Consider the following 20502-nt stretch of genomic DNA (forward strand, 5'->3'; position numbering starts at 1 on the left):
TGTCATGTCAGCGGCACTAAATTTTCCAAATGAGAAAAATCATCACGGCTGTCTTTTCCTAAAGCATCTCATAATAGCATGTCAAAGTGGACTTCTTTTAAATCACCATCCACAAGCTTTGATGACAATGGGACTGACGAGTCCTTGGCGTCACACCACAATTTATAGCAAGGGCAAATGTGTTTATTGCGTCTCAAACTGAAGTGTCACAACCGTCCGTGTTTAATCAGTAATTGATGGTCTCAAAGTCTGACAAGTGAATCTGTTTCAAACTCTTCTGCACGTTGTTTCTTCAGAAAACAACATTTCTTTCTCAGTATAGTTGTTAAATACTTGTCACTCATAGATTTAAAAAAAATATGTCAAAAAGGAAAGATGCTGAGACTTATCTATTGACATAAATCATTTTAAGCGTCACACCATATCACTTGTACGCTGCTAGAGTTATTTTGGGATAGGTCGACCAAATAAAAAGTATGTTTTATGCCTCAGTTCTGCACAATGATACGACCTTGAAGGAGTACACAAACAGCTCCAGTATATTCACTCAGTAATGGCATTTATATTGCCTTGTACCCTTTGAAACGAATACTACGATCTTGAACAACATGCATCTGTTGGCAGAAATGAAGGTCCATGAAGGAAAAGGCAAAATACTCAAGGGGACCAGTAACAACTTAAAAGTGAAATGCAGTAATCCACAATCGAAAGTCTGGCAGGTGAAGGTCACATACTGCAAGTCTTAAAAGTGTTTGGGAGTTCACATGGAGCCCTACTGACATTAAATGGCATATTTTGCTTTAAACACAGCTTTTATCCAGGCTAGGAAATCCAATATACTGGTGGGGGTGACAGATTGAGGATATCTGCTTTTAAATCTGAGGTCTGTGACAAAGCTGAATAATGATCATGTTTACCTGAAAAGACAGGTGCTTTGTGGCACAATGGCACAGCTGAGTCACTGTTTATGAGAACATTTCATTGCTGCCTAAACACATCTGAAAAACGAACTGGACATCCGTAAATCATTCATATGAAACCTAGAAAAAACATATAGTATCGCATAGTCTAAATGCGCTTTTAATAGATCAGGCACATTCACATATTCACACACGTTTAGGCACAACAATGGTGACAGCAGCCATGCAAGTTGCTTTCTCACCAATAGATGCAACCTGGAGTATTTCCCCTCGGGGCATTTTGACACAGACAGAGGCAGGTAGAAATAGAGATAGAACTGAATAAAAAGCCCTTAGGATTTGAAGAGGACCTGCGTTACGAACTCAGACATAACCACAATGTCTGTAGAATTGAAATGTACCGTGCTATTTTCTGGGCTTCGTGTCAGTGATTCATAACGTGACCATCTGGATGTCGGGGATTCAGGTAAACTTGTGTTGATTTACTTTTACATTTGCCTAAAGTTTGAACAGATTGTCGGGGGGAAAAAGTCCTTTTATGATCTGTTCACTGGTCATACAATATTTTCAAAAGACATCTCAAGTTGGAAATACTAATAGCTGTCCCTGAACTGAACTGAAAGTGTATTTTTTTTTTTTCTTTTCTGTGGAACTTCATCTGTGTTAATATCACTACTGTCTGAGTGGAATCTCTATACATGATTCTCTTTAACAATACAAATGATATATATATATATAAACAACATTGATATAAACAAGTTACAACATAATCTGAATTGCCAAACCTCAAAGCAAACTTGAGTTTCCTTTTGTTTTTAATGTTAGATGGAAATATTAATGTAATCCATATAATAGATTAAAATTCTCAAAGCAGCCAAACTCCATTATTTGATTATGTGCTATCTATTTTTATAATTTCAATGGATAGTGCTCATCACGTAGCACACAGTCTCTCAACATTTCTTTCCTTTTGTCTTGCCACGCCGCTGTCCCTTCCATTAGAATTCAACCATTAGTGTTTCATACAGGGTTGCTTTATTATGTCGGAGCAGCCCTCTGTAGCGTTCCATCTCTTTCTCATTGTTGACCTTTCTTTTCTACATCCATCTCCCTCCTGTCCTAAATTTCTCCTTCTGCCTTTGTACACCTCTTATTTGTGGGCTGTCTCTCCCTCTCTCTCGGTTCCTGTCTTCCTCCTTTAACCCTGCTGCCACCGTGCTGAGCGGTGTCTCTTTCTCCCTCTCACGTTACCTGGCAGCAGGCAGCAGTGCTTGTCACTTTTGTAGCACGGTGGAAGGCGCTGCGCCGGGGCTACACCTCAGTCTGGCCCGCCGCTCAATCCATCAACTGCCCGGCGGAGCTGGCATGGCAGCTGACACCACCTATTCTACTTTCTCTCATATCAACAACTTTGGGAGGCCACCAACAGTAAAAATAAATAGTAACATAAAGCACTACAGAGGTAAAAAAAAAACAAACAAACAAAAAAAAACCTCCATCCTCCCTTTGAAAAGATTGTGCAGTGCATGTATGCTGGTATCATAGTGTAGTATTTAAGGTAAGCGGATATTAGTCTTACTCCTAAGAAACATTAGTCATTTTAAGAATTCCCATTTGATACAGGTAGTCCAGTCGCTTAAAGCATTTTAATCAGTGTTGGTGAAAATGAATGATTATGTCGCAAAACCCAAGTTCAGAGAGCCAAAAATCTAATTCGGGTGTCTCCAAGATATATCGCTCGGAACTTCTCCGTTGACAATTAATTGGTGAGTGACTTTGGTAACCCATAAAATGTGTCACGTTTTTGCACCTTAAATGTGCATCATTTTAAGTGAGTGATTTAGCAAATGCTTACTGATACAATCCAAGGACGTACAAATTGAACCATTTTAATGCTTAAAATTTCACTTTTATGGCCTTCTAAAAGGCTTGCGTGACTGGAGCGAACAGACAGTGGCTGGGTGTCAGGAACGAAGCGACACTGAAACTGACACAAGACGCTACATCCTCTTATTCCTGAAGTGAGCGAGAGACGAGATGGCAACTGTCTCGCCGAGAGAAAACAAGTGCCGGAGATTGCGGCGTTAAAACCGCAGTCACTGTCAATGACATATGCAGCTTGTTCATACTATGAGGAACGACTGTGGCCCAAGAGGAGACGAGTCAAGTGACAAGTGACTTGTGATGGGAAGTGAAAGAAATAGAGCAACTTCGGAATAGTATAGATCAGAAAAGAAGGAGTGATTTCTGCTGATTCATATGCATGGGAACAGTTTGTGCGGATCGGGCTACAATGACAAAAAAGGCCTTTTTATTTGAGCTCTATAGAAATTGAGACATTTTATCATCCTCATGTAATCGAGTGAAAGATTGTGTTTCCCACCACTTCATACTCAGATTTTTGTGTGTAGTTTCAACCTCTTTCTTTGAGTTCTGTGCCTTGTGGTAGTTGTGGTGCATCTCTTCATAGCCCTTCGGGGTCTTTTTTATCTTACTATGTTATCTCTTTGTGGTGATCTTGTATCTCTTTGCAGTTGTCTTGGGCGTCTTTGTAGTTCTTCTGCATCTCTTTAATCATCTTGGTTCTCTTTGTGGCCCTTTTGCATCTATTTGTGGTCATTTGTAACAATCTTAGTTTTCACTGAAGTCCTATTGCATCTCTAAACTTTGTGTTTCTGGTTTCTGTTTTGCATCTCTTTGTGGTTTGTTCTCCACACCTCTCTAAGCCTGTTCAATAACCCAGCCATGTGTGTGTGCTGTGAGAATAAATAAGAACGGAGTACAGCAGAGCAGAACAGAGCAGAGCAGAGGTCACAATAATAATGGAGCTCAACAAACTCTGGAGCAGACTGATGACAAATTCAGCAACAGCATGAAGCAGAGCAGGTCTCTGAAGTAAACAGGAGCTTCACTACATCTTCACATAGTTTCACACCACCGTGCATGAATGACTGAAATGACTTGATACCATTAATCCCAGCAAGTCATTGACCACACTTTAATATGTACATCACACTGACAAATCTTTGATCCTGCAGTTCATGAGTACCCAATTCCCCAAGGCCTCATCTTCATTCCCCATTCTGATCTAAGCATATTTACATTTTCAGCCTCTTCTGGCAAGGAGGAGTGGGTACACTCCGTGACAACAACCACCGAGATACTAATGAAGCTTTGATGAATTTACAAATCTCCACCACTTCTAATATATTAACATATTCAGAGGAGCGACCGGGGTTGTGCTGAATATGAAGTCGTGTTTATTTCTCCGTCTCAAAGTATTATAATTGTATAAAGGTAAAAAATAAGGCAAGTACTTGTCAGATTAAATGTGATCTTATGTGGAGAAAAAAAAGGGGTCCAAAAGACTGAACAGATGTGTGTGGATACGTGCGAGAGTGTCTTTACTGAAAAAGAAGAACAAAGAATTATGCTATAAAAAAACAGTGTCCATTCTCAATTTCTGATTTATTTGCAAGTGTTTCTCTTTTAGATTAGAAGCAGGAAACTGACAAGAAGCTAATCAGAATGAAGTCATATTTCTAAGGCATTGTTTATCTGTATTTTACTGTGTTATTTGCTTATAATAGATAGAGTGATTAAATAGGTCAGTCCAGAATATTGAGGATATACAGAGGTGGACTAGACGGCATAACATGTTTTTGAAACAGTAAAAGATGAACATGCTTCAGGCCATGCACACAATACACTTTTTATGATTTCATGAGAATGATACGATTACAGCATAAGCCGCACTATAGTGGCTTCAGATATCGCAGAGGGATTCTCTCTATTCCTCCAGTATCTTTAAACACAACTGAATGCAATAAGCAATAAAACTAAAAAAAGATATAGATAGGTATATACTGTATTGAAGGCTTCTTTAGTAGGCCAAATCAAAAAGATTCTACCTGCACTCCAACACTCGCTCATCTCTAACCAAGAAACATAGATACATGTGCTTCTGTGGAAGTCATCACTCAGCACAAAGGTTTAGTCTTTTAAGGCAAGTTATATTGAAGAGAATATGAAAAAGCTTTCCACCAAGAAAAAAAGAACTTCTAGCGTGGTGTCCTGTGAATAGTGAAACTGTAATAAGAATAAATAATAAAACACTTCTTGGGCTGATCTGATTCCTACGCTGAGACAATTCACACCTTTTTGTTTCCTGGAAATTCAAACAATGATCACTTTGTGTTAAATTATTGTCACTCAAGCAAAAGGTTCTAAATAATATGCAAAATCTAGCCAACCAAGTAATAGGTTGGCAGTTTTTATGACCTATGAAACTGAAAACTGATATTATCTGAATATCTGAAAATCTCTTCTCCTTCTATGGAGTTTCTTTATTTGAGATAATGAATCTAAAACAATAAGGTCATGAAAATAACAAAAAAAAGTGGTCACCCTTGTGTGTTTTTGTCAATTACATTTTAACCTCAGCGTTTGGATTGCTGTTCACTTCACATGCAAACCTCCGCAAAGTAATATTGGCAATCCAATCCATTATTCATATTCTTCTCAAATTGAGCGAGAAGAGCCAACCGTGTACAATTGTCTCAATATTTTCATGATCTAGCCTGTTAATTGATGCGGCAGAAGTGTATTACAATGAAGATTGTGTATCACAACAAACCGTTTTGAAAGAATTCCCAATAAGGGAAAATATTTCATGTTTTGATTTTCATTTTTGTTAAATAGGGTGAATAATCAACACACTTCCTGTTATCTACAGCCATTATTTAACATTTCTTTGTCTATCAGCCTGACTGAGGTCCAAATATTCCTTCTGTGTTGGAAAGTCTTTGGTGTTTTTTTTTTTTTATTAGTGTTCCACTGTCCTTGCCAGATGAGCTGAAGATTAAGTGTCGGACTGTAATGTGTTTGCTGGGCAGAACAAGCTACTCAGCTCACTTTTATGTTGCCATATTTTTCTCTGTCTCCAACATTGCCAATGCCACGCATGCCTAATCTTCAACAATGCCAAAGCTCTACACCACAAAATAACTCAACATGGTTTGACCAAGTGGCCATTATGTAGAAAAACCTTGTAAAGGACTCGAGAAAATCGTCCACTTCTAATAGCCCTTAATGAGAAAAACAGGCAAACCTTTTTGTTCATCTTTTAACTGTTGTGAGAGAAGGGCAACTAATTAAGTGGTGGACTTGGCAAGGTGATATGAAAGAGCAAAGAGAAAAAAATGTATATAATATATACATACACCTTGATTCCACACACAGTAATTATCAGATTATCTGACTTATAAAGTGCAAATGCAGGGCAGGTTAGCAACTTCTAAACTGGATGGTGTCGGCTCGTGTGTGTTGAGAAAGATGCAGATCCTCGGTTTCCTTTGACTTCTTTTTTTTACTTTGCCTGGGGTTATTTGCAGTGCATCTGATTCAAACCTTCATGCATTGAGAAATGAATGAATCTTTCATTGTGCTCATAACATTTTGGCTGTCCAAAGATGTTCCTGCGAGTTTTGATGCAGAATATTGTTTATTTTCTGGCCAACTCATCATCAAAGGTGAAACCTTCGAGTCTGATCCCTGCCATCTGCTGTGGGTGGTGTCAGATCTCAAAGCAGGTGCGAGCAGGCCTGTGGATCTTTTTTCATCCATTTTAAAGGGAAAGGTCACCCGGGTGATGAGAGTTACGCAGTTTATCGCCATGCTTTTTTTTACTTGAAACAATATAACACTGAATCGTATCAACCGTTACTGCTCATGTTGTGAATTATTTCTAATTTACTTATTATTTAAATGTGTTTTTTTTGCATCACTTCTGCGACTTGTGCTCCTGATTTGTTCATGAAGACAAAAGGCTGAAGAGCCTACCTGATGGATGAAAACCTGGGCACCTCGAGGGCTCATGAGTAGCACAGCCCGCCGTAAGGTGTCTCGATACCGGTTGAGTTCCTCGGTGCGCATTGTGTTGAAGAGGTCAGTAAACACACGACTGACGTTGCGATCCACCCTCTGCAAGGAGACATCTAGACCCTGCCGAGATGCCTGGTCCATGAAGCTTTGCAAGCCACGGATATCTGATGGAAGGAGAAAAGGAAGAAAAAAAAACAGGTGGCATGAGATTGTGACAGGGGCAGTGACACAAGCAGAGGGAGAATAACACTTCAGGCATGGGCTGTCTTACACTATGTTTTATTCCTGGAGAATTTAATCAGAATTGTGGGTAAATAACATGTACTTTCAACACCTGCATTCCCGACTCTATACTTTCAGGCTTCATTCCAAGAGCTTCAAGGCAGGTTTCGTTCCTTGCGCCTGTTCTAAAGCGTGACAAAACACAACAAGCGCCCCTGTCTTTCTGTTTCCTGGGGTTTACAGGATATGAAACCGCGGGCAGGTGTTGATGTCCCGAGAGATTTGTGTGTGTGTGTCGGCGTTCACTATACAGGAAACCACTTTAAAAAGCCTGCACTGCACTCCCAAATCAAAGGTGATGTGCAGTGGAGCACTAACAATAAGTGCACCAATCCCTGAAGTCACAGGGGGAACAGCTGCCCAGCATGTGCCAACTCATGCTGCATTGTTAAAGAGAGGTTAGGTAAAATCATTAGAGCCGCGCTGCCTCCTGTGAACATGGGAACAAGTGTGTGGATGTTAAATTTTCTCTTTTTCAATCTTTGAAAGTTTGATGAGTCATCAACTGCTCCAGTGCTTAAGTATAGAGAACATACAGTATAATGTACAAGGTCAAGGAAAAAAACAAACTGGCGATAGATACACCAATTCACACATGCACACTCTGTATATGCATAAACACACAATGTCAAGGTGTTTTGGTGCAGGTTGAGAATATATGGAAAAATAAGTTTCACATATGTTTAATGCTGAGGGCCAAAGCTGGAAATCAGGCCAATAGGAAAACCCGTTGACCAGGTTTAAGCAGAGGCAACATAATGGTACATCGCTCCCCATTTCTCAGCCTCTACCTTGGAGCGAACTGAGGTAGCAATATGACTAAGTACCATGGAAAACAAATCATACGAATTAGATGCAATGTTTGATTTCTTTCCCCCCTGAAATTGTCGTGCTGCAATTTATTTTGGGGCAACATAAATACTCACAGTTGCACTTTGAATCTCTTCTGAGTAAAACTGCTCAAAGGGCAGAACAAAACATGAAATTAAATCATTCATCATTTTGAAGCGTGGCCAAACTCTTACTGTGGAATCTTTTGAAAAGTCTTTCTTCGCACACACGCGCGCACACACGCGCGCACACGCACACACACACACACACACACACACACACACACACACACACACACACACACACACACACACACACACACACACACTTCCTTTAGTGTCCAAATTGAAATGGTTACCCTTAGTGATGGATTTTCAACATAATGGTAAAACACTCCAGAAAATCTCTCCTTTAGTGAAAGGACAAACATAATTTGTAAATTAATAACAAACTCACTTCCCTTACTTGTGACTGGACCATTACTGTGTGGTTACAATATTTTTTTTTAAATGCACTATTTGGCCACTGTGTTTTGTTTCTTTTCTGGTATGAACACATTGCACATATGTTAAGTAATAATGAATATAATTACTGTTAATTAGCGACTTGGGGCCAAAGTCACAGATTTGTTTAAAACAAGTTCACTGTGCCATCTGAAAAAAACAAACACACAAATAAACGCATATCTTTTCCATACAACTAATCTGTGATTGTTGGCAGAAATAATTTTTACATTTATATCTTATCTCAGCTCATTACACTTTACACTGACCTCTTTTCAATTCATATGCAACAAAACAGCCTGTATATTATATAGATACTAAAAAAATAAATACCATGAGGAAGAAAGAGAGATGGTCACATAAAACATTAGCAAAGCCAGACTGTTTCATTTAATGCAGCTGAACTCACTACTGTTTTTTGGGGGGTTTTTTGTTCCATCATCCATCCAAAGCTTTCCATTTAGATATATGGGGGTGGGTGTGTTTGAGTTTTATTAAAATGATAAATGCCCTGGCCCGCAATGTCCTCTTCTTCATGATAAAAAAAATATCCACATAAGAAAATATAACCACAGGGAAGAGCACATTCTTAGAACTGTTGTCATGAAGGGGTGGACAGAGTCAACAGTTCTCTGGTAGCCTGTGGCAATGGAATAATACTCGGTAGCTACTAAGAAGCCCAAATTATGCCAAAAAAAACCCCACCCCAGGATGGATCTCGGCTTTCACATTATTCACGATAACTTCTGTCCCTACCACCTTAATCTGGCGACAGGAAATGAGACTCATCACAAAATGAAATCTCTTTCCGATCTTCTATTGGTCGATTTTGTTGAGCCTTTGTGAACTGCAGCCTCAGTTTCCTGTTCTTGGCTGTTAGGAGAGAATCCCGGTGTGTTCTGCTGCTGCTGTAGCCCATCAGCTTCAAGGTTCACTAATATTGTGCAGTAAGAGATGGTCTTCACCATAGCTTGGTTGTAACCAATGGTTATTTGGACTATTGTTTCTTTTCTATCATCTTGAAGCAATCTAGCTATTGTCCCCTGACCTCTGGCATCAACAAGGCATTTTGGCCCAGATAACTGCCTCTCACTGGATAGTGCTCACTTTTTCAGCCAATTCTCTGGAAACGCTACAGATTGCTGTGTGTGAGTGAAAATCTCCGTAGATTGGCAGTTGTTGAAATATTCTGACCAGCCAGTCTGGAATCAACAACCAATGTCAAATAAATCACCTTTTATTCTCGACTGAACAAGTCAGCTTGAATGCACTGAGTTGCCGTCAATAGCTGATTTATCAAATGAAGTGCCTGGTTAGCGTTTGTATTGGTAAGAGTGTAAACACAGCACATGTAGATGAAGGTATATGTGCTTAGTAGTGTCAGTGGTATCATAAAATCTCTTTTGTCAGATCTAATAATACTGCATTGTGTAGTAAAATGAAACACAATCCAAGTTCATGACAGCCCAGTGTCAAGAGATCAGTTATGGTGACGTTTAATATGAACAGTGAAATAAAGACTTTGACGCATTCTCCACTCTCTGCTGCTGCAGGCAACTGGATTCTCATGATCTGATCGTCTATTGTGATCTCTGGTTATGACTGTAGAAAGATATGAACAAATTCCCACCCCGACACTGTTGTTCAGTCTGAACTATTTCTTTTGTATCAAACCCAGGGGCTATAAATGAGTACACATACATTCTGCTGACTCAGTAAGCAAACAAATCACTAAGTCATACACATGAATTAAAAGGCCGAGGAGGCTTCTTATTAGTCATCCACAAAGCACAGCTGACTGTGCTGACTGATGTGCAGCCTGAGATATGGAAAACAGCTTGGATTGTTATCCACACTGATGTCCATGAGCGACTGGGCAGGAAAGAATGCTACAGAAATCTACAGGAAAGAGTGATAACCTTGCCAGATACATAGAAGAATCCACAAGTTATCAATGCGTAGGCTTAGTTCACTACTTCACATCGGCTCAACGGAACAAACGATCTGGGGAAGTGATCAACAGTTCCTTCAAGTGACATACTCTGTTGGGTTGAAACTTGAATGAAATGAGAAAAAAAAAAATACTGTAACAAACAAACAAAAGTTTGTTAATCCCAAGAAGAGCCAAGGGAAAGCTATCAAGCGATAACTTCTCTCGGACTTTGATAGAAACACCGGACTTCAAAGTCAGCGTTCCAAACCCATAGCAGGCTTTTCCACGGGGCAACCGTGTCAGCCATGGACAGCCCTGCAGAAAAGAGGATTAACGTGGAATTAAAGGTCTGATTTCTGGACATGTTTACTCAAGCGTCAATTCTGAACACAAATCTGCTTCTGAAAGTTTTAGATATTAAAACTCAACCCTTCTCTGGGTCCTTTCCATCAAAATCCTCATTCTCACTTTTACAACTGGTGACTTGCCCACTCCTTTTTGGCGTCTGTCCATCCTGTACTTATCCTCGTCTCAACAGTATCTGTTCAAGAGTGAAGAGCGAAGGTAGATTGAGAGAGACTGAGAAATGCCCCATGAAGATGCTCTAACGTTCTTTTCAGCTCTATCTTGCTCCTGTTGAAACTAAAGCGGGGCTCCCTCTTGGGTTGGAGCAATTCAGAAATGAGCATATCATGATCAAAGGGCTCAGAGGTTTTTACTGAGCTGTCAAGCTGTGTTGCAATTCAAGCAGAAAAGCCAGAGAAGTGGCTGTGCTACCAGCCTGTTTACTCAAAACTGAGGGGATTCTGTTCAAGTAATCACTGTTATTCTAGTTGATATAACTTTAGTTAATTACATGCAACATATATTATATGTTAATTACAGTAGCATGTAGAGAAGCATGGAAATGACTGCATGAGTTTCAATCCCCCTTCGTTTTACTGAATTCAACTGTGTGAGCACTGTGTTGATGATTTAAGGCAAATATGACATTCTCCCACTGGAAGGACAACAAAATATACATTACAGCATGATTATTAACGCCATATATCATGTCTTTGCGACAGTAAATCTCTTAATGATTATGTTTGCTCGGAGTGCCAGCCAAATACAAAACTGAAAGTTGTAATATCTAATATTGCTTATATTGCCAGATGGTACAACATTTAAACTTGGCTCTATCTGTTTGTTGCGTGGGGAATTTTTTGGGCTTGAAATTTTTGTTTTCTTTCTTTTAAAGTAGAGTGATGGATGCCATTAAAAAGCATATTCAATATCTGCAAACATAGAAATTTCACTAATAAGCAATGTGAAAGTGGGAATGTTTGAGTCCCTCTAAGTAATGAAAATGATCAAGTGCTAGTGCTGCACAGTTACAAAACATTTTTTTTTCTTATATTTCAGGTTCACTGTCTGACATCTTTTGTTTGCGTCAGCAAACCAAATGAAATAATATTACAACTGATGGGCTCCATACCACAGTGACATAGCCGCTTTTATGCGCCTACATGCAAAATGCATGTAAATAATTTATTTAGAATAGTTTTGGAACCATAATTAGGTCACTCATTGCACAGGTCATTGATTTTGTCTATGTGCATGTATATATGTGCTCTCAGTCTTTGTTTGCATGTCATTTAAATGTTAGATGGATAAAGCAATCTTGCAGAAGAAATACATGAGATAAACAGAGAATAATGCTCCACGTAATTGTGAAAGTGAATAGTAAAAACACAAGATTCTTATCACTATTTGCTGATAAAAATCATTACAATATTGCTGTCAGATGATTTTGCTTCTCATCTCTTAAATCAGACACTATATTAGTTTTACTCTGAAAGAATCTGCTTCCTCAAGCAGATAGCTTTTCAAATGGTCATGCTAATACCACATGAGGAAGACCTATGGAGGAAGAGAAGCGTTTGACTTGCAGTTGGGTGCATAATAATGTTAACTTCACTTGGAGGGTCCATCTGTTGTATGGCAGTAAAGCAGAGGGACGGTGACACTGAGGTCTTCCCATTAAACCTTACCAAAGATCAGAATAAATCCTGTAACCATGGCAACTTTTCAAAATGATGCTTTCACAAGCCTCAGTGTGCAGATCGTCTGAGAAATGATGGGCAAATTTCTGTTTCGTAATCAACTTAATGAGAAACAAACAAAAACAGTTTGACATATTAAAGTAGAATAATAAAAAAAATCAACAGCAAAACACTCTCAGTCAAATGTAATGAAAAATGTACTGTTTTGTTGATCTTGCTGTACTTTTATACTGTTCGTGGGTGAATATTTGAGTTGTACCTGCAAGTTTTAGAAAGCTATTTTCCTCTGTTACACTATTGATGACCATGCATATATCGATTAAAATTTTGTTTAGTGGTTAAAAAACTGTAAAAAAAAAACATACAAAACAAAAACAAAAGGAAATCACCATCAACAAAATGTTTCCAGGGAGCTGCCTGGTGTAACTGCACAGAGCTGGCTGAAGCTGGACTTATTATCGCAGTCTGGGCTGTGAATGGTCTGAAAGATAGTGTGCAGAACATTTGTTTTTGGCCGGCAGCACCACCATGTGAGTTTTTATCCAAGAGGGAAATAAAATTAATTGCCCTACTTAAATTTGGCTGACATGCTTTTGGGATGATACAAACTTACTGTATGCGCTTACAAGGAAGACAGACAAGGATGCTACAATGGAAACCATAAGACGCACGATGATAGAAACGGTCAATAAAATAGAATACAATGAAAATGAATGCTCAAACCTTGCACTGTTATTTTTGGGCTAAATGATATAGTTTTGAGACTACGTTGAAACACCTTTATTTCCGTTAAAGTTGTACTCCCTTCTTTTTCTGATGTGGCCATGGTTTGACTGACTGACCTACTATTTTGTGGAAAATGGGGAATTGCGTAAAAAAAGGCAGAATTTGCCTGTTTTAAATACATACCATAATTTTCTCAGCAACACTTGCGTAAGACATAAACCTGTAATCTTTAACTCTGCATAGCATGTCGAAATGTCCTTTTTCCCCCCACGATTCTTTGTACTTCCTGCACCTTTCCTTATCGAATCAATTTTCTGTGTTATATTCTTTCTTCTTATTAAAAGCCAATTAAATTAGGGTTCCATGTACAATTCAGCTCCGTGAAATTATCTGACATTCATGTTGGCTTTGTTAAGGGCCTTCTGCACAAATTCGTACTTGAACTTCAATAGAATAAAGCAACAGGAGAAAAAAAATGTATGACAGAGTGTGTCATCATGAAGAAACATCTTCAGCACACCCTCTGGAACATATCACCTTCAGATTACACACTGCAGACCTGATAAAAGCGGAGCATATTCTTTGTGTTTGTCTTTGTTCGAGATCTGGTCTGTAGTATAAATGCATGTGTTACATTAGGAATCACCTCTCACTTGGCACCAAAAGCAGCTTAATCAATCTCACACCTAATACCAGCCTATTTTCCCCCTCCTCTTACAGAGAGACCATCACCACGGGGAGGACAGAGACAGATGTAGCTGCTTCACAGTCATTACTAAGTGCAGGTTAACTCAGACAGACCTGCCAAGGAGACCACTGATGTTCAAGAAAATCGACCCTTCTTAAAGATTTCCTATAATCGTGCTTCAGTTGTCTTTTATGCTCTCCTTGTTATGATAAAATGACAAGGCAATTTTACCCAAGCTTTTGTTTGCAGATAGTCTATCCACTGTCCACCCACCCCGCCAGAATCAATAGCTGGCTTTCATTTATATACGAGCAACTGCAAGTACTCTCTTAACCACAGCATTAAAAAAAAAAAAAAAAAACATTAACACATTTTTTTTAAACATGACTCAGAGTCTACAGCCATGTTAGCAGTGCGGTCTACATAGGCACAGAGCTTTAAGCTGACTGGACAAGACTGCAAAACGTTCACAATGACAATGATAGGTCTGGTGGACTCACTTGAGGCTTTTCAGGTATTCTGTGAGAAAACCAATGAAAAAGATTACAAAACAATACAGTTGATTACGTCATCTTTATCCCACAGATGATCGTCTTCGCGGTCCACACCCGGGGTGTTGTTTTAGAAATGTTTTCACGTTTCTAAAACAAGCCTTATGTGGACGGTAGGCCACAATTGCTTGTTTCAGTTAACTGGCAAACTCATGTGGATGGCCCCTAAATAAAGCTGACAAGGATTTTTCACATTTAGTTTGGTGAAATTTTTGAAAAGTTACGGCGCCATGTAGGTCACCAAGATTCATGCTCTGACAGAATATTTGAATGTATCTCATTTAATAGTAATGCAGACAAAGCTTGTAAGCCATTGAACTGAAAAGCACTAATAGGTTCCTGTTGTGCATCAGCGCAGCTTTCATGTCAATGGGATCATAGCTAAATTTGAATGTAGGCCTCATGACTATGGATAGAAATGCTATCATCTTGTTACTGAAGTCTCTGTCGCTCGACAGAAATATGTAGGATTTGGAAAAGACTGGCATAACTGACTCATACAGAACATTTGTGTTGCATTTTGTGTGTCTGTTTATGAGACAACGGTGCTTAGAGCTGATAAAAATGACACTTTTTCCAAAATTGCTCCCAAGGTGGAACTTTCAGCAAATGCTTTGATTCCATTTCCATATCAATTGGGAAAAATCCACTTTTTAAAAATGCTCCTACTGTCCATGTGCATCACAGTCATTGTATTTTTGCACATGCACAAGGAGAAGAACAATAATATGGTGGCCTCCAGAATTTCAGTCTATATTTTCCTGGGACTTGGACATTTTATAGTTGAGAGGCAGTAATCCAACTTCATCGTCTGTCCATATGAATGTCTGTGTACTCGCTGTTTTTAATATCTGTCGTGTATGGTTCTCTGTGTGCATGTGTGTGCGATTGCATTACAAAAAGCAAACGTGTATGGACCACTGTTGGGGGTGAGGCCATGTTCAAATCCAATAACATGAGATGAAAGCACAAATTTCACAAAAGGAAATAAACCTTGTTTACCAGAATGCTCATGATGCACAAGAGACAACCTCATCGTTGATGGCGAAGCCTTGGGTTTCACAAGAAACGAAGAGTTTCCATCTCCTTCACCTGCACAGCGTTTATATTGTCCTTTGTGTTCAAGCGTTAGGCCATACGCTACTCTGCTGTCTGTGAGCGCGCCCACATCAGCCAACGGACTATTGTCTAAAGCCAAACAGTATTCAATAGGAAGTAAATGACTTTTTTTCTTTAAATTGATGGAACAAAGTGGAAAGTGAGAAGGAAGGGGTTAACCACAAGCAAACGAAGAAAAAAAAAAAGTAATAACAGAAAGAGTCTTTTTGTTAGCAATGGGCTGTTATGGGATTGTTGTGTAGTTTCGTTTTGTCGTATTTGCCTGAAGGAATCAAAGGTAAAATGACACAAGGATGCTTTGTGTTGTAATACAATGTCATCCCACTTCTTATGGCTCTATAGTAGTGCGGGAATAAGGTTGTGTTTGTTGCTTGTAAAAGGAATTACGGAAGGCGCTGCCGCACAACAGAGAATCATATTATGTGTTGAAAATGCACAATGACAAATGAGACCAGAAGAGCTGGGCCTTTAGAAGTTGTTTACATTATGTGCTTTTTATGCAGCTGATGCACTGGTGTAGACGGGAATGAATTGGCGACTCTGACATACTTCATTACACTGAGCTATACTATGGCCTCAAGGTCATGGCGGCCAGTCGTCTAAGCTGTCATGAAATAAAATCTCCTTCTGCACAGCCCAGATGCACTGTCACTTTATGCAAGCTGAGCCTTTGAAAATATGACAAATTATGGTGGCAATTTGCAGGCAAATGTAATATTCAGATTTAGGGACCTTTTTTTTATTTTACAAATCAATGCACCATCAACAACTGATGACAGACACCCAGAAAAAGACAACCTTATCAGGCTAGACCTAGAAATCCATCACTGAACGATCACGCCCACTCCACATAGAAAAATGGCCTTGGTGCCACAATCATGCTTCTCATTATTTGGTAAATTAAATTTCTTTTCTCATCGCGTTCATTCTTACAGTACATTTGGGTGAGGAGTTTTGGAGAAGAGGAAAGATTAATAGATGAATAAATACAAGAACAAGCCGATCCTTCAAACCTCTGAAGAAATCTCTTCAGCGTAGACGGTCGTTTTATACTCCACAATGGTTAAAGATACACAGACTGAATGCTCTGATGCTTCCAAATTACCACGGTGCTTTGTCATAGTCACAGCCAATTGGAAAGTCTGATGATGGATGGGAAATAATCCTTTGGCAGTGCTTTATTTTATTTTATTTTTTACAATTCAAAGCGTTATTTTGTCTATCACATCTTGAGGCAATATCATGATCAATCCTCATTCTTATCTTCCAAAGGACAAAACAGGTCAAATGTCTGCTAGCTTCACAGAGTTTGAATTTTATTCGTTCTGTGCGGTTTGTATTTTGCTTAACTATCCATTGTACTTCATGCCCACATTTGTGTGGGGCCTAGCATGGGCTCTGGTCAGCGGCATCCATAGCATGTTGCTACCTTCATGAAATGGAAAGTGACTGCACTATAAACCAACTACACAAGGTTGTGAGTCAGTCGCAAAGTGTATTCTTAATTTTTAGCTGTGCATCGACGCACAGAATGACTCTGAAACTCTGTACGGCTCAGAAACTGCTCTGTTTATACAAAGAGCCTACCAAAACATTATCTGTGGCTGTTTATAGACGTTTTAATGTGCATCGCCAAAGTGAGGACGATAACATTAAAAGTGCAGATGTGTAGATATCATTATTTACTTATCGGGATGCTGTGAACAGGTTCAGTCAGAGTCAAATATTAGATAATGTGGTCTTCTTTTCCTCACTTCAGCTCTGACCTGTGATACATAGTGATTTGCTACACTGGAGCTTCAGCTGCCACTTTCAAATTTGTCCCTGTAAATTCGTGCACAGATTTAAGCATAGCTACCTTCCTCAAGGAAAGGGTCTACTAGATCCTGAAATGCAGCAGATCGTGTAACAAATACCTTAAATCATCAAACAATCAATAAGGAAAAAAATGTAAAAAAACAAACAAACAAACATTTATCCTTATTTTGTGGCAAACAAAGTTTTTGTTAATACACAAGCCTCTACAACATTGCTTACTTTTGAGTGGACATGAAACAAATAAGAATATATAACAAACAGCATTATTGCATAAATGTGTTTTATTTCTGCAGTTGTTAAGATGTTTAATTCAGTTGTGCTTGTCAAATGTTTGCACACACCTGCTTTTAGACTAAGTGCTGAAACTACAGGCTTTGAAGCTGAAGACATGGACTATTATTATTTTTAAAACAACTGGAAAATTGGTAAAACTTGACATTTATTTAAATCATACTTTGGATTTGAATGCTACAAGCAGCTACATTCATCACAATTTCTGTATTTGCTTGAAGCAGGTGTACTTGGCAAACATTTCAGGATGGTGTTTCATTCAGCACGTCACTGCTATGTACGCTATTTGAAAAGATTGGCACATAATAAGATAGAAAATACACAAGCATGAGAGCAGATATGCTTCAATCACCGGTGATGAGTTAGGAATGTGCCAAATATGAGGGGATGCTGAGAAGTTGTGCTTCCTGCCCTCTCCATGCTGAACAGAGGCAAAGCCGAGGAGAGAAGCCAGGATTTGACAAGATCGCACAGAGAATCTGATCTGAGCTCCTTTGCTGTGAGTGAAGTTACATAATCTCATTTCCACTGATCAGTTATCACCGATCTGACAGCGTGTACTTGAAGGGAGGCGATGTTCAAAACCGACCGGTTCTTATGAGATTTTGCAATGATGGGAGCTCAAGTCGGGGCTAAAAGTTTATAAATTGCAATTTTGTCTACACGAGTACATAAAATAAAGCAAAACCAAGTCAAAACAAAACTTGTTGACATCGCCTGACTTAGATGAAAATGTCACCCTTTATTAATACAACAAATATGGATATAAGGGGTCTCAGAAATCACAGCATGGTCCACCGAAGTTTGAAAGTGCTATCATTAACATATTCAGTAACACATTATTGAATAGAAGCTCAATGCAATAGGCCATATGTTGTCTAATTAAATGTTATGATTATTTTATGACAAGGTAAGCAAACTGAATGAACTTAGTGCAAAATGCTCGTCCTGGGGTGGTGGGGGGCAAGTACAGGAAATTGCTTACTTTATAGCATCTTTAATGGAAACTCAAATTGCTTTCGATAATTTGAACACTACAATGAAAACAAGATCATTTTAAAAGGGGTACAGTTAAGGGCTTAATCACAAGGTGGTTAACTAAATGGCTACTTAATACTATTTAATGCTTTGCAGGATGCATTTGCTTTATAGGTAGTCATAGCTTGGTAATGAAAAAGCTTTCTGGCAATTTAAAGTTTGGGACGAGTTTGCAGGCCTGCGTCATATAACCAGTAAACAGCCAGGAGAGAAACAATATTTGCAGTACTAATGTGGTGGGATACATTGGCATACAGTACTTAAAAAAAAAAAAAAAGTAATTCAAAACACCAAGAGCGATAGCAGCTTAAGGAATGGATTGATGTGATGGAAAAACGGCAGATTTGAAAATACATGTCTTTAGAAATCCAGTCTAAATTCACTCAGAGTTGTGTCGGAATACATATCCCCCTTGTCTTCTAATGATATATATTAAAGAAAATAAACATTTGGCATGTATACATTTCAATCATTTTTACTGTTTACTCAGACAATCATCAATTTAATGAGGAGGAATTAACTTTTTTTCTGAACTTTATTTCTGATGCGTACTACCATCTGAAAAATATTGCAAGAATCAAAGGATTTGTGACCCAACAAGATTCTGATAAACTTTTTCATGCATTTATTTTCACTAGGTTAGTTTATTCTGACGGTGTGTTTACAGGCCTGAGTAAAAATAAACTATAGATTTTACTTACTTTATTAAATTTATCTTCATAAATCTCTTACCTTATTCTGCTTTTCTTCATTATTTGTTTTAATGCGTTTATTTCATTTCTTTTAAAGCTTGAGTGTATTTCTTTTATACTTTATATTTCTTATGTCTTTGTAAAGTTTTTCTGTATTTCTTTAATTTTGTTGTAAAACACTGTGAATTGCCTTGTGTTTGAATGGTGCCTTATAAATAAATGTGCCTTGCCTTGAATCTACTTTTGATAACTGCTAGCCTTTAAACCCAGTTTCTTAACAAGTCCATGATCACAATCCCCCGGCCAATGTCAGACCACATCAAAGATGTTTGGCATTTCTTTTGATTAAACATTTCCTTTACAATGAGAATTGAAGCTCTGCATGTGCACACTGACATCTCTCCGTCTCGCCTTTCAACTATATGAATCTTTTAGGTATGCAATCTTCTGTTACCTAGATTTCGCAGAATATATTCTACCAGATCTGAAATAGAAGGGACACCTCATCAGTGAGACGAAGGAGAGTTACTGTGTGGATGTGCAGCACTGGTAAACCTTCATATTAGTGCTTCTGGACCAAATTCCACATATAAAACAGTCTAGAGTACAAACGTTTTGTGCCCAAATCAAGCATCTAATTTATTGTCTTCTTAACTTCTTTGATCAAGTCCCACTTTCAAACTTTTTAAATATGAGAAACTTCATGTGTGGTTGCCTGTGTTACATTTTAGATTTTGGAACTCCTGGCTTTCTGTTGAGGAAAAAAAGTTTTTTTTTTTTTTTTTTTTTTTTTTTTTTTATAAAGGTAAACTGTCAAAAATGTTTTTTGTTTTTTTTTATAAATCCAGGTATTGGGAGGGGAAAACAATCGCACTATAACAGAAAATGTTCAGAGAGCAAAGATAATTCAAGTAACGCTTGAGAAAGTAAACTTTGATTACATTTCTCTCACACAGAGTCTCGCGAAACATTGTGCACCAGAAAATATATAATAAATGAAGCGAACTGAGTGAACTGCTGCAGCTGTTACTCTCCACTCACATGTGGCAAGTATAGATTCAAAACTTATTAGGTGTCAGCACAGCTTTTTAGACAGCGCTCCCACTCTCTGAATATTGCTGCGGGTCACTGTAGAACTGCTTTGAGGCAGGCACCACGGGTATTTTGACTCTTCTGTGACGA

At 38.5% G+C, this 20502-nt stretch overlaps 1 protein-coding gene across 1 annotated transcript in view; it reads right to left on the reverse strand.

Annotated features, from left to right (window-relative positions):
- The window catches only part of grid1a (glutamate receptor, ionotropic, delta 1a), a gene marked incomplete at both ends in the record, with an annotated part of 231317 nt that overhangs the window by 66272 nt on the left and 144543 nt on the right, over window positions 1-20502 (reverse strand). Inside the window, one exon of the mRNA XM_080508038.1 lies at window positions 6762-6967. Coding sequence (XP_080364164.1) covers window positions 6762-6967 — 206 coding nt within the window. The remainder of the gene's footprint in view (window positions 1-6761; window positions 6968-20502) is intronic.

This window comes from Blennius ocellaris (genome assembly GCF_963422515.1).
Source record: "Blennius ocellaris genome assembly, chromosome: 13".
NCBI lineage: Eukaryota > Metazoa > Chordata > Actinopteri > Blenniiformes > Blenniidae > Blennius > Blennius ocellaris.